The sequence below is a fragment of the Elgaria multicarinata genome, chromosome 3 (assembly GCF_023053635.1).
Source record: "Elgaria multicarinata webbii isolate HBS135686 ecotype San Diego chromosome 3, rElgMul1.1.pri, whole genome shotgun sequence".
Classification (NCBI taxonomy): Eukaryota; Metazoa; Chordata; class Lepidosauria; order Squamata; family Anguidae; genus Elgaria; species Elgaria multicarinata.
Window position 1 is genome coordinate 88,489,039 of NC_086173.1, and position 15,404 is coordinate 88,504,442.

At 42.1% G+C, this 15,404-nt stretch overlaps 1 protein-coding gene across 1 annotated transcript in view; it reads left to right on the top strand.

Moving 5' to 3' along the window:
- The window catches only part of HMGXB3 (HMG-box containing 3), a 28,017-nt gene extending 13,905 nt beyond the window's left edge, over positions 1–14,112 (top strand). The window contains exons 11-20 of the mRNA XM_063120855.1: positions 280–429; positions 3,137–3,438; positions 4,002–4,129; positions 4,647–4,778; positions 6,222–6,406; positions 6,655–6,874; positions 8,118–8,251; positions 8,932–9,048; positions 11,256–11,465; positions 12,228–14,112. Coding sequence (XP_062976925.1) covers positions 280–429; positions 3,137–3,438; positions 4,002–4,129; positions 4,647–4,778; positions 6,222–6,406; positions 6,655–6,874; positions 8,118–8,251; positions 8,932–9,048; positions 11,256–11,465; positions 12,228–12,695 — 2,046 coding nt within the window. The 3' untranslated portion in view covers positions 12,696–14,112. The remainder of the gene's footprint in view (positions 1–279; positions 430–3,136; positions 3,439–4,001; positions 4,130–4,646; positions 4,779–6,221; positions 6,407–6,654; positions 6,875–8,117; positions 8,252–8,931; positions 9,049–11,255; positions 11,466–12,227) is intronic.
- The last annotated feature ends 1,292 nt before the right edge of the window (positions 14,113–15,404 follow it).

Consider the following 15,404-nt stretch of genomic DNA (forward strand, 5'->3'; position numbering starts at 1 on the left):
CTCCCCTGCCTCTATTTTTCCCTTCATTAATATCAGCATCCGGTACCCCTATTGTGTTTGCACGAACATCTTCTAGTTAACTGCTTGTGGTACTTTGAGTTCATGCTGAAACAAACAACTTTAGCTGGGTGGCAGGACAGTGACCAATGCCCTAATTTTATTTTGCTGATTTTTACATATTCTGGTAAAACAAGTAGTGTAGTTGTATCACAAGGCTACTAGACCTAACATACATGTCAAATAAAGCAGAGTAGATAAATATTTGTTCCGTCTCTGTAGGATTTGGGGTTGGCAACATCACGTGGAAGAGGGAAATGTAAGAACCCTTCCTGCAATTATGTATACACTAACCGGCACAAGCCCAGGATCTGCCCCAGCTGTGGCTACAACCTTGCCAAAGACAGAGCTGAGAAAACAGCAAAAGCCCTGGTGAGTTATGCCTCTTTTTGTATTCCTTGGAATTAACCTTATGATATTAGAAATCTATTCCCTATAGGTTTGTGATTTTGAATGCCAGAAGGATTTGTTTCTGAGTAAATAATCTATAGTGTTTGGAAGGAAGACAACAGTGTGTGCACGTAGGCTTCATACTATAGATATCTGTGTTCTTTTTAAAAAACGGCTTTTATCCAGCACAACCAAAAAGGCTCTTGGAGCTGCTTACATGCCATCAGTAAACCAAGGCTGTCCCTGCTCGCAGGCTTGCAATCTAAAAATGCATGACATACCGATTGTTCTTTCTAATGATTAGTACTCTGATATCGTTTCAGTAATGTATAAAGAGAGACAGCTTTAGGCTTAATTGTAGGAAGAGAAGTTCCTAGGTTGTAGCCTTTTTGACTATATGAAAAGTGCTGTTTTTGCCATCGGTACCAGTGGCCTGGTGTATCATAACTGCTTTCTAACATATGCATTTACTGAAATGCAGTCATCTTCGGGTACAAACCTGTGCATGTTTAGACCAAAAGAAAAGGTCTTACAACTCCCAGCATTCCCCAGTTAGCATGGCTGGCTGGGGAATGCTGGGACCTGTAGGACTTTTTCTGGCGAGGGAGATGACCCTCTGAGCCTGAAGCTAAAGAGGAGAGAGGATGAAGCCACCCCTTCCGACTCCTGGGATTTGTTTTAGCTCTGCGCTTTCCAGATGCAAGAGTAGAGCCCTAACAAGCCTCTTCTTCCCATATCCAGCTTGGAGCTGGAAGGGAGAACACATGGGGTTGCCCCTGCAAGCTTAGCGTGTCCATTGGATGCAGAAGCAGAGTGAGCCTCTGCCTTGCTCTCAAGCGCTGAAGCATTGCGGTGGTGGTGGTGGTGGGTGTTTCTTGTTTAGAGCTGGGGAGAAGAGCAGGAGATTTCCTCTTGACTGTAGCCCTGTTCAGGCATTCCAAAAAGGCTGAACAGCAACGTGTGAGCGGAAGGAGTGCTCCAACTCCACCCCTCTCCCTCACTCTGTACTTGCGGAGGTCGTCTGAGAGGAGGGCCTCCTGTATCCTCGGGGCTCTCCACATGTGAGCCAGAACGTGGATTTTTCATACTCCCCCAATACAGGGGGCTTTCCTCTGAGACTGTCAGCCTCCATGATTACAAGGCGGCAAAAGTCTCAGAGGAGAAGGGTGGTGGCTCCTTCTCATGCGTTTATGTTCCTCATGTTCACCCATTTTTTGGAATGCCTTTTCCAGAGTTGTAGCATGAGAATGAGGGTCAAGATTTGCACCTTGGGAGAATGGGGGTCCTGGCGATAAAAACCGCTTTGGTTGGGCAGTAAGGGCAACCAGAATTGGTTAAGCCCTTTGGATGGGCAAGTGGGGAGCATATGGTGGAAGGAGTCCCTGATCCTGTGGCATTTTCCAGGTCAGCGCTAAATCTGTCATCCTGTACTTAGCTTTTAAAGAAAAACTCTTAACTGTTTCTCATTTAATTACATTTTCCTTGTAGCTATCGTTTGGTCTTTCCTCTCTACCCACTCCCTCAACCCTAACTCCTGCTTTAATTTTGTAACTTCTTCGTCAAAATACATCTGTGAACTAAGACAGAAATGCACTTTGAGACGCTAGTAGGATGCCTGATCTTGTCCAAGTAGTGAACTGACATGTTTTTTTCCTGTCCTGAAGAGCCCTCTAGTGTTCAGTTTTCTAATCCTTTCATGCTTCAGTTGCATTGACAGTATAGTAATAAACACATTAAACATAAAGCTGTGTAATGCACCTCTCATACCTTACTTCCTCTTGACTTTCCTTCTCTGTGGTTTCTTGGGCTTGATTCAGTTCAGTTTCTGCTTAGATGTGGAGCAGTAAATGGTGGAATGCTATTCCAGTTGCTTTCCCGGGGCTGAATCCTCTGCTGCTCTAATAATATTTGAATAAAGGAATTGTGTGGGGCAGGCAAATCCCACTGGCAAGTAGCTATGTTAGTGCATTTGCTTCCTTCCCCTCACCACCCTGGCGGAATGCACCGTAGTTAACTGTATCATGAAGCTGTGAATAACTGAAGAGGATTTACACATTTTGTAATTACAGTACACTGTGTATGGACATCTGCACAGCTGATTTTGTTGCAGCTACATATCACTGCTGGCAAAACACTTGCAGCTGTCCACAGACATTTGATGTTTTCGACTGTGAAGCACTGGAGATGTGGAGGCACCGCTGCGATTCTGAATCCTGTAGTTACTCTTTTGTACACCATCCTACTGAAACAGTGTACTCTTGCTACCTGATCTCACTCCATTGAAGTGAGCAGGGCTGTATCTCAGTTCTGACTTTATCAGCCCCAATTCATACATTACGCTGGTGTGGTGCTACAGTAGTGTAGTGGAGTAATGATTTCCTCCCTTCCACCAGACAGAATGCCTGAACACCAGAGGTCCAGTTCACACTTTTTTTTTTAGTGGAAAGATCAGGTTATCAGGCAACCTGCATGGTGGGGGATAATGGATCATGTTGCTGCTCTGCTTTTGCACGACTACTCCTGGCTTGGCTATAGGAACTCTCCTTAAGTATCCTGCCCAATGACTGCTTTAGTCTGGTCATGAGCAAAATGGCAGAAAGGTCACCTTCCAAGTATATCCATTGTGATGCTTCAGATTTGAACCTACAGATGTCATGACGGATAATCGAAATACAACTTTTTTCTGTAGGAGGTCACCTCTAGCCCTGCACAGGTATTGAACACCAGTGAGCCTCTAATCCATTCCCAAAAAGAGATACAGCGTCAGTCTACTTTGCAGCTGCTGCGCAAAGCAATACAGATCCCAGAAAACGAATCGGAGCTGGCGGATGTGTTTGCACTGATACATGAACTCAATAGCTCACGGCTCATCCTGTCCAACATGAATGAGGAGACCGTCACCATCGAGCAGACCTCTTGGTCAAACTATTATGAATTTCCATCATCCCAGTGCCTTCTCTGTAACAGCCCTTTATTCAAAGGAGGACCAAAGTAAGTTAAGAAGTCCATTGATAGCCGTGCTTCTCAAGGCATTTTTTTTGGTAAAATTCTCCTTACTCTCAAGACCAGTCCAAGCTTTTAGAATCTTAGGAAGTGATGGTTGTAGTTTTCACATTTTAGTCATGTGTGCTTCACTAGTGTTGAATGAAACTGTAAATTATACAAGCTAGTCTGCCAGGAATTGCTAAGTGGATATTTGCTGCTATGGTGTTTTCTTTACCCATTGTCCAGGTCCTGAAATCAGAATTATATTTCTTCTTCTCTGTATCTTAAGACAATGATCTGGGTGCCCTGATTTTTACGGACTGTGGTCCAGAAAAAAGATTCAAAGCCCATTTACTCATAGCCATTTACGACAAATGCATTAAAAAAGCAGCTAATTTAGAAAAACTAAATGTGTTTTAGGGTATACGTGGATTCTCCGCAAGGGCTAAGATGGCTACTTTCAAATTTGCCTCGATCCTAATTCGACCTAATGAATCGTTTTAGAATCTTTGTTTTATTTTAATTTAAAAACAAGCAAACATCTTTGACCTCTCCCTCCATTGTTCTAGTTCTCTTGCGGGCCCTCAGGAGTGCTGGTTGTTGACAGCTAACCGGCTGCAGGTGGTCACAGCTCAGCTCAAGGTGTGTGTCAATGTGCAGTGCTTAGCCCTCCACAGCTTCAATGATATCTACACTGGTAAGAATCTGCATTAATAAACTAGTTTTTAAGAGCCCTGAGTTTCAATAGGCAGCGTTCTATAGTGCCGCTGCATCTCCACTAGTTCCGTTGCACCAGCAGAACAGACCACTAACTTGACAGGCGCTGGCAGTTCCTGAAATAACCCTGGAAATGTTCATTTCCAGGACTGGTCAGGAAGCTTCTGAGAGCATCTCTGACCTGCCCCATTCTGGAAATGAGTGTTACTGCTCGTTTCCAATTGTTTCAGGAACTGCTAGTTTTTGTTGCACTGGCAGTCTGTTCTGCTTGCCTGGGGGCAGTGTAGGATACAGCCCAAAGATTGGAATACAAAATTAGGGGTTTCATTTTAAATCCTTCTGTTCTTCCACTGTGGTTTTCCTTCATCTCTCCCATGATGTGTGTCAGTGAACAAATCATCTGCACTTGGTTTTTGAGCTCAACTGCTGATTACTTTATGGTCCATGTCTGTATGTCTAAATCCATATTGAGAGCCATTTTGTTTTTTCAACTCTAGGTTTGTTTAATGTGGGTAACAAGCTTTTGGTGAGCCTGGACCTTTTGTTCACAATCAGAAATCACATTAAACTTGGAGAGGATCCGAAAGTGGCGGTCAGCAGCATCTTGGAATCCGTGCAAGAACAGACCGGTATTGATGTTACCCTAATCTTCTTCCTTTGCAGTTTCTTTGTACACACTTAGTGTGTTCTTGTGATAGAGGATGGTTTTTGCTGTGAGTGGGGTTTAATGGGATTTGCTTTTCTAACTAACTGTTCAAAATTCAGTTTCCCTGCTCATTGTTTGGGCTTGTGACGAACCTGTTCTTTCTTCTTTTAAATGTCTATCCAGCAGTTGTGACTGTCTGATTCCTTTCAGCTGCCATTTAACATTTCTTCTTGAGAGAATGCTATCTCCAGTATTTGAGGCAGTAAGCCTGTGTGCACCAGTTGCTGGGGAACATGGGTGGGAGGGTGCTGTTGCACCATGTCCTGCTTGTTCATCCCTGGCCGATGGCTGGTTGGCCACTGTGTGAACAGAGTGCTGGACTAGATGGACCCTTGGTCTGATCCAATGGCTCTTCTTATGTTCTAATGGCGGCTCAAGGAGTGTAGGACTGCTTTAGCAGCTGACCTGGATATTTTGTTAAATCGGCTGACTAATGAGAAAAGGGGACCTTTGGAAAAGTGGTTGATATTTTAGTTCAATCAAATGAGCATATCGGTATGCAAGAGATCTTGTTGGTGTGATGTGAAAAGCTAGAAGTTTGATATTGAATGCCTTGACTGTTGGGAGGATAAAGTGCTGTAGGCTGTAACTTGAGGTGTGCATGGCTAGAAGAGTCCAAATTATGAAGGAGATCAGATTCTATAGAATTCCTGCCCAGTAACAATATCTGTCATCCTTTGATCGAGATTTGCTGACAGTGTGCCATTGTCTTCACTGGATCCTCTTTTTTTCTGCTATTCTAAGAGTAGGATGTGAAAGTTACTGAATTATGCTGACTCAGCTGTGTCTCAGCCATGGTTTCAAACCTATTCTGATTAGAGCATTTGAAGCTGGTTTTGTCTCTGGGTGGCAGATCCTGGACCTGGATCGGGTGTTCTGTTCATATAGCCTATAGCACCTCAGGAAAAGACAAGTACCTGTTTGCCAGCACACCTTTTGCTGGGTGTCTGTGGGTGGGTGGCTGGTAAACCAGTCACTCAGACTACATAGTGTTCACTGACCCTGTTATCTCTGAGCCTAAATATCCCAGTGCTCTTAGGGCAGCCTTCCCCATCCTGGGGCACTCCAGATGTTTTGGACTTCAGCTCCCATCAGCCCCAGCCAGCATGGCCAAAGGTCAGGAATATAAGGAGTCATAGTCCAGAACATATGGCGTGCTAAAATAGGATGTCTGGGTAAGTTGTAGTTCAAATAGTACTTCTGTGACACTCTGCTGAAGGCACAGAGTTGGAAAATCTACCAAAGTGTGTTCTTTCCAGCAGTATGTTAACAGTGATTGGCTTGTCCTCCCCATAGGCAGTCAGGGAGGAGTGTTGTCTGATGCTTCTTGAATGGTTAAATGGCTTTCTTTTCTTTTTTCCCACAGAGAGAAACCTGAGCACAGAGGAGTTAAGTCAGCTTGAGGAGTTGCTGTGCAATGGCTATTGGGCCTTTGAATGCCTCACTGTCCGGGATTATAATGATATGATCTGTGGAGTCTGTGGCATCGCGCCCAAAGTTGAAATAGCCCAGAGGAATGTGGAAAATGTTTTGTCACTGAAAAATATTGAGGTAGGCTATCCTAGGCATGCATCATAGTCTCTAGCTGCACCTTGACTTGTGCTCCTCATAATGTATGTTTGTAGGACTCTTGGTACTGTGTTCAACTTGTGTCTTTATTTCCTACTTAGAACCAAAAAAGGGGTTGAAGAGAATGTGCAGTTGCCTGAAAAATTAAATGCTGGTTGACACCTTTCTTTCTTTCTTTCTTTCTTTCTTTCTTTCTTTCTTTCTTTCTTTCTTTCTTTCTTTCATGGTAGTTTACCTGGCCAGAATTCTTGTCATCTAGTGAGGTAAATGTGGAAGATTTCTGGTCCACCATGGAGACGGAAGTGATAGAGCAGGTGGCATTCCCCTCCAGCATCCCTATCACAAAGTTTGATGCCTCTATCATAGCTCCCTTCTTCCCACCACTGATGAGGGGCACTGTGGTTGTGAACACGGAGCGAGAGAAGAACCTCGAAGCACATATAATGCCAGGTAGCTTGTTTCTCTTGAAATTCTGGTACTGTTCATCCAGTTGAATAGTGGCTTCGTTAGTGTCCAAAGCAGGGATGTTGAACTCCTTTCAGCCTGAAGGCTGAATTCGATTTTCAGAGAAGTTCTTGGGGGCTATGTTCCAGTAGTGGGTGGGGCATATTTTAGCTTAAAGCTCTTGTAAACAAGTCTTAAGGGAAGCATCTTAACCTTTAAGAATACGGGAGGAAAACTGCACAGAAGCTGGGAAACCAAACAATCAGTCAGGGAAAGAGGGTGGGGTGAGAGGAAAGAGGCATGGCCACCTGGAAAACCCTGGAGAGCTGGATTTGCCCACAAGGCCCAAAGTTCTACAGCCCTGGTCCAAAAGAACGCTAAGATTTGAGAAGACAGTAAGTTTTGCTTTAAGGACATATGCTTGCGCTGGGGTTGTGGAATCTATTCTGGTCTGATTTCAGATGTTAGGCCTGTTTGCATGTGATGATGGCAAATTGGGTAATTAACCCACAATTTTCTGGGTTGCCTGTTATATGCCCACTTCTAATTTGAATATGACCCTCCAATTGGCCCAATAGTAGGTTGCCTTGTGATGTGCAAACCCGGGTATTTGTGGGTTTAGCAATGCAAAGTTACTTTAAGGACTAAGTGTAGTTTAACTTTGGATTGTTTAACCCACAAATAGCCTATAGTGTCCAGGTTTTCCCATCATGAGGCAATCTACGATAGGGTCAATCTGAGGTTGCATATTCAATTTGAAGCGGCTCACACGTGGCAGGCAACCCGACAAATTGTGGATTAATTAACTCACAATTTGCTGCTATTACGTTTGAACGGGTTCACCTTTCCCATGGTGGCATGCTGTATGGAAGTAGTAATATTTATATGCTGCTTATCCCCTGTGTTGCACAATCACATAGAGCTCATGCAAACCAGAACTACCTCTGCCAGGGTTATCTTTGTGTTGGCTTGCACACTGGAGCAACTTAAGGATAAAGGAATATTTTAAAGGCTATAACTTCTCCATGCAGCCCCATGATGGACAAGACCTTTTAGGCAACGCTCTTACGCCCATGATACCATAATGCCAACTTCTGGCGTGTATATTAAGACACTAGGTGTTTCCCACTGAGTTGGTAAAGTGGGTTAGCTATGCCATTATGGTGAGAGACAAGATGCATTTCCTCGTTGGGGAAATTATTCTGGTATTTCTAAGTGCAGCTACTGAAACTTCTCTTTTGCCTTTTAGGTAATGCAAGTGTTCTAGTGAGGCTGATACAAGATGAAACCTGTAAAATGGAGCAAATTGGTTCATACAGTGAGGAAGAACTGCAAAATTTCTTAACTCAGTGCAGCATTCCCTGGGAAGCAGGGGAGTCAAAGGTAATGACAGTTTTTGTAAGCACATAACAATCCCTGGCTGTTGAAGTGAATACTGCTTTCTTGTCTAATTGCTACTCAGTTCCTACTACTACATATTTTTATTTTGCTCAGTATTAATTCATTATATTTGGAAATATTTTATTTATTTATTTATTTTGCTCAGTATCAGTTCATTATATTACGGAAGTGAAACAAACCCTCTTTTTCTATTAAATATATAGTCTGTAATCTAATTTAAGAATACTTACGTTTGTTTAAAAAATTCATAAACTTCTCTTTGACGAAGGGAAGTTGTTGAAAAATAAAACTTGGCTTTTTTCAAGAGGAAATACTTATTTTATTTTTAAACTTCCAAAATATTTTAGATGTGCATTGCCAAGATGAAAACACCTCAGTGTGAAACTGTGGTGAAAATTATATTAAGAAGATTCCATTAAAAATATGGGAGTTTGTCCACCTCAGCACTTATAAATTAATTTTAAAAATCTGAGGATTTGGGTGTTTTCTCCCATTGCAATCTATAGACACATTATAACTGTGCCACATTTTGTTTTCCTAGCTTGTCTGTCTCTATCCTCCTTCTCTGCAAGAATCAGCTAATTACATGCGAATAAAGGGTTTGTTTGTTTGTTTTAGCTCTGCTGACATGCTGATTTCTTTCTCCTTGGTATGTTCCCTAGGAGCAGCTCTGTCTCTCTCTTCTGTCTCTCTATGATTTTGTACAAAATGGGACCCAGATCAGTCAGCCCCCAGCACACTTCACCGGAGGGAAAATTTACAAAGTGTGTCCGCACCAGGTGAGGTAGATTAAAAATGACACTAATCCAGAGTGCTTGCTAAGTGTGTATGACCGGACTGTCCTGCAGTAGCAAATGATACTTTTAAGCTGCAATCTGATATACTCTTACCTGGGAATGACCCATTGAACTCTGTGAGGCTTACTTCTGAGAATTGACCTATATAGGATTGTACCTTTTAGTGAAGAGGATCTTAAAATTATGCTCAAATTTATTTAATTTACATATTATAGGTAAGAATATTAGAAGATCCTGCTGGATCAGATGAAAGACTTGTCTAGTCCAGCATTCTATTCCCCACAGTGGTCGGTCAGATGCCCCAATGGGGAGCCCACAAGCGGGGCGTGAGGACGATAGTACCCTCCCACTGTTTTCCAGCAAGGGCATGCTGCTTCTGATCTTGGGAAGAGCGTATAACCATCATCACTAGTAGCCATTGATAGCCTTACTCTCCATTAATTTATCTAATCACATTTTGTGGTAGTGAATCCCATAGTTCGTCTATGCACTGTGGGATGATGTTCTTCTTTTTGTCTATTCCTTCTTTTAAAATCAAATGCAACTGTGTTGGAGTTCTTTGGCAATTGTCCATTTGCGTACATATTGATTGAGATAGCGCTGTGTTCGCTGTCCAGTCAGTTCAGCAACACATTCATCTCACACCAAGTCCTAGGCACACTTAGGATTAAGTCTAGTCTCCTCTCTGGTCAGTTCTATGACCAACTGTTCCAGGACACAGTCATTTAGGGTATTTAGAAATTTTGTCTCTGTCATAACAGGAACATACATTTACTTGGTCTTCATGAGGGTAATTGAAGCCAGCAATTACTACAAAACTTTCTCCCCTTAAAACCTTCCTTTAATGTGCACTAGACTCTATTATTATTATTATTATTAATAATAATAATAATTTCTTACCCTCTTCTCCATCTGGATTGAGGCGGGGAACAACAAGTATAAAATACATAAAACTGAATTTAAAACATGATATACATTATTAAAACATCTTAAAAACATCCTACCACCCTAAAATTCCACTGGATAGGCCTTCCGGAATAGATCAGTCTTTATAGCTTTTTTAAATGCTAAAAGACTAGAGAGATTTAGGTCAGTTGAGCCCCCTGGAAATGGTGACTTATCAGAGGGGTGCACAATGAGTGATAATTAAAGAGAGGGCCTGGGCAGTTTGAGCCCCTGTGAGAATGTAAAAGGTCTGACTTGCTTCAATGTGTACTTTCCTAAACTTGCAGTCTAGGTTTTAAAATTGAACTAAAAATTGTTCGGATGTCTACATTTACACCTTAGCTTATTACCTCCACTGAGAGCCAAAATTGTACTTACACTAAGCTTGAACTGAAGGCTAAGCCTGAGAGGTTTTGTTTATAAGCTGACTTTCCTACTAGCTAGGTCTGCACTGTAGCCCTTGTCACTATAAAACCCGATTAGTTTATTCCTCCTTTCAAAACTCGGGTTTAGTCTAGGTTTCTGGTTGAGCTTAAGTACAGCCGCTGAAGGCTTCACTGGTGCAGCAGAGCTTAAAATGCCTGGCTTCTACAGGATTACCCCCTTGGGATTTAGCTGCTAGCAGACAATGCCCTTACTGTGCCCTTGTTTTAGCTTCAGGTTATGGTTTAAGGGAAGTAAACAAATGAGCAGTACTTACCTTCTCATCTCACAGGTGCTTACCTCATGGTACTTGCTTGACTGTTTACCTTGATGCTCAGTCACTGGGGCAGAAATACTTCATCAGCGGAGTTCCCCTTGTGCTGGGCCTTCAGTTATATTCCCATATTTTTAGACTGTCCTTCGATCGTATTCCTATTTCATCAAAGAAATATATATATATATATATATATATATATATATATATATAATATTTATTTTGTGTGTATGGGTGTATGTGATAATAATAAATTGATGCTTGCACTGTATTGATATAATTTGATATTTATGGATAGTGTTGTTCTCCTGGGCTTGGGGTAAAGGATCAAATCTGTATGTGGGAGGAGTTTGCTTGATCATGGCATTAAGGCAGTTCATGTTCTTTACTTGACTGATAATGTAGAGGTGTTCAGAAAAAGCATCTTCCTTGATAACTTGCAGTTGGTTTGGGTAAAAGTGTAAGTTGTCAGGATAGTACCTGAGAAGCTTGGAGTAGATGCTGAGTGCACCTTTAATCACTGTGTGCTTCCCTTTTATTTTCTCAGGTCTTGTGCGGCTCCAAATACATTGTCAGGGGGGAAAGCCCCCGAGACCATGTGGACCTTCTAGCCTCCTCGCGCCACTGGCCGCCTGTCTATGTAGCAGATCTGGCCACTTCTGTGGCATTGTGCGCAGATATCTGCTATCCTGACTTGACTGTGCAGATGTGGGGGAGGAACCAGGGTTGCTTCTCTGATCCCATGGAGCCGTTACGGGTCAGTCGTCTTACATTGCTGCACTGTTTTCAAAGCTAGTGAGATCATCAGTGATTGTCGCCTCATGAGACGCCATTAAGGAAGGGGGTGGGGCTGTATGTCTCTCCATGGTCATGGGTTCTGTTTGTTTGATAATCTGAACCACAATTCATTTTTTCCCAAGTTTTGTCTTACCTTTCAAATACTTTTCTTACTTTAACTTTTTTGACATCTAATTTTAAGCAATTTAGGCTACAATCCTATGCACATGCACTTGGAACTCAGCGGGGCTTGCGTACTGCCTCGGAGTTGTATAAATTGGTAAGAATGGGAACTTTAAATACATTGTTCCCGTTTCCTTTCTCCTAGCAGTCTGTGTCTGTATGTGCATGCACACATGCTCACTATATGCAAGTATTATTAATTCAAGTAAAAATGCCTCTAAATCCAAATGCTCAGGATGGGCTTTACTTATGCCTTTAACTATCCTATCCCGACTGTTCGGTCCATGCCACATTAGGTTTCCTGTGGAAATATTCTGCTGCTCTTTCCTACTTTACAAATGTGGAACTGAGAGTGTACAATCTACCAAAAGAATCTTTGACTAAGTAGAGGTTTGAACCCAGGTTCAAATCTGCTGCACTAACCATGGAATCTTGTGACTCTTGTTGTTATTGTTTCTTTCTTATTGCTTAGCTTAGAATCTTCTGGAGGTGGAAAATGCGAAAGATCTTCTGATGCAAATGTCATTTTCCCTTTTTGTTCTTCTTTCCCTTTCGTCAGTATGTATCCTGCCCAGAACTTCTCGACAGGCACTACAGTGTGGATATGACCAGCGCTGAGCCTTCCGTTCAGCACCCAGTCACCAAATCAGCATCCCGCCAGATAGTTCACACTGGGACAGAGCAGAGCGCTCAGAGTGATCCAACAGCTCGGCATCGTTCCCTCTCCCTTTGCCGGGAACTAGAACCATATGATGCTATCATTGCAGCCATCAACGACAGCAAAACCAATAATGCCCGTCAGAGGCCTATAACCTTTGACAGTGCAACCCACTACTATCTCTACAATCGCCTGATGGATTTCCTCTCCAGCCGTGAAATTGTGAACAGGCAGATCCATGAGATTGTTCAGAGCTGCCAGCCTGGTGAAGTCGTGATCCGGGATACTCTGTACCGTCTTGGTGTGGCTCAGATCAAGACAGAAATGGACGAAGAGGAAGAGGTCCAAGGGGAGGATGGTGTTGCATAACTTGCTCTGGGCTTGTCACCATTTTCCCGTAGGGATGAGAGTGAGGCTGCAGATACTCCAGGCTGTTTGTCACGCAGATGAGCTCCAGTCCCGAATAACTTTTGACAGCTTTCGTTGACCAAAGAGTCATGTGCTTCCGTTGAAATCTGGATGGGTTTTTTGATCTGCAGACAACTTGCTATAAAATGACAGGTTTCTTCTCCAGGGGGCTGCTCAAATGCTTAAGCCAGCAGGGATAATGTGCTCTAAGGGGGAAACAGTCAGTTTCCGGTGGCCTAAAATGGCTGGCAAGAGAAAGCAAATAGATTTATAGAAGTTCATCTAACCTGTTTTTCTTTTTTCTTTAAGTGTGTGCATTGCCAGGTGTTGGGACCATAAATGGAAAGAAGAGCATAAACCTGTGTGATGCTTCCCATGTTATATCCTGAAGGGGGTGGCCATAATAGCTTGAAGAACATTTGGAGCCCAGCTGCTGCTAAGTTCTGTTCTGAACAGATTTGAACTTGCAGACTGACTCCCCCCCCCCCCCGCTTCATCAGTATTGAGCGGGTAAGAGCATATCTGCTCCTGTGACCCATACTGCCTCAGCCTGACTCTATACATTTATTTTTATGGTTGAAATCCAGAGTGAGCTGTTTTTAATGGCTATGTGCATTAAAATAAGGATTGGACTGTGGTAGGTTATAATTACCCTGGCTAACATAGGTGTTACAAAGGTTCTTCAGGGATTTGTATGTTTTCAATAAAGCTACCGGACTATTGGTCAGGAGAGGATTTTCAGGCACTTTACTTTATATCCTATCCATGGACTTAACAGATGATTGTCTATACCTATGCCTAGCGGCACTGCTAAACATATTTGTGCAACAGTAGTTGGATTCAATGAACATAATCCAACAAGATATGTTTTTCCAATTATTTCCTCAACTGAAACTTGTTAAGGGAGGCTACATAACACTGTCCGGGCCCTTTGCAAACCACTATATACTCGCCAATTCCAGCATTACAAAACTGACATGGGTGAGTTTCATGTTGTCATATTCCCTCAGCCCTTTCTCCTCAGGATGTGATACATTCAATAATGGTGTGTAAACTGCTTGTGTTGTCCACTGATTTCCATTCACTCTTGCTCATACATAAATCTGAAAAGTGAAATGGATTTCTGCTACAGCTTTCCTGAAATGTGGGAAAGCGTCAGGTTTCCACTATGTTTTATTCAGATTTGTGGTGTGGACTTAAACTCCCTTCTGTGAAGGATTCTAGTGTGTACTGTGCTGTAAAAACGAAAAAGAACCCTATTGAATTTCTGAGCAAAGCTTATGATTTTCTGTTAAAAATGCTAATTTATGGAAGACACTTTTTCAGTCCGTGATAAACTTTAATAAATTATCTCTTCCAGTGTTGGAGGGTGAAGCTATTTTTGTCTAGTGAGTTTCCTTGTTGGCAGCTTCAGGATTTTGAAAGCCAGTGGACAATGCTCCTTGCTTTGATTGCTAAAGATTGTGGTTAATAAGGCATGTATGAGGTGGGAGCAGATCCTTGTGGGGTGGTCCCATAGCTCTGTGCCATTTTAAGATTAGTTTTAAAGGGTTTTCCTAGCACACCTATTGATGATGCTATCCTTCCAATGATTAAGAGCTGCTATTGTCCCAGGTATGGGGCAGGGCAGGGCAGGGCAGAGCATCAGGAGATCTGCACTTATAACTGAATTGTGCCTTCATGCTTACCCTTGGAACACTTAACCCAGTCTTAAGTGATGCAGCTCATAGGACTGGGCAGTTAGGTGCTGCGGTTTTCATGTTCTTGTTTTTCAAACCTGTATTTTCATAGTTCATTTGCAACTACATCATCTGAAGAGTGGTGATATTTACAAGGGCTTGTCAGAGCTACTATCAAGATACACACACACACACACACACACACACACATACGTAGAAGTCATATTTTCACTTAGGAAAGAAATAATGGAGGGAGTAAAGAAATCTGGAATACAAGTTACTTTGCTTCATCAGATGGGTTTATTTTTCATGGCAGTTAAATGTGAATATATTCGTAATTTACATAATGGGGAGAATTGTTACCCTTGGATGCTCAACACATAATAGTTAAACTATTTTAAAAGTGACCCTGAACCAACTGAGTGATAGTACTTTGTGCTAGAAATCGAGCTAGCTAGTTCTTTATTGTCATCCAGTAAAATAGATACATATCCTAATGTCAGTGCAAATGCATTTTGTAACAATCTAGTTGCATAGTCAGTTGTGGCTAAGATTCATGAGCTTCTTCTTTCATGTACGTGAGACTTTGATGGTGACAACTTAGCAAAGCTAGTAATCTTTACATAAAACTAATATAAAAATCAATGGCTTGAAAAATAGCACAGTTCTTTTGAAGCTGTTTGATTCTAGTTTATGATTTTAAAACTACCCTGTAGGAAAAAAACAACATTGAAAATATATACATTAAAACATTTATCATGGCAACTTGGGTCATAGGCAGTATAAACACACTTTTGCTACAGTGCTTGAATGACAAAACCAGTAACACATACTGAGGAAAAAATGAGTTAGCTGCTCTACATGGGTTTACCCATCTTAACTTTGCAGCATGCTTCATACTGGTTTTCTTTTACAACAGTAGCTCAAAAGAAATATCAAATACCAGTAATTCTAACAAAAAGTTGCCTGAAGTTTGCTTACCCGTTTTGAG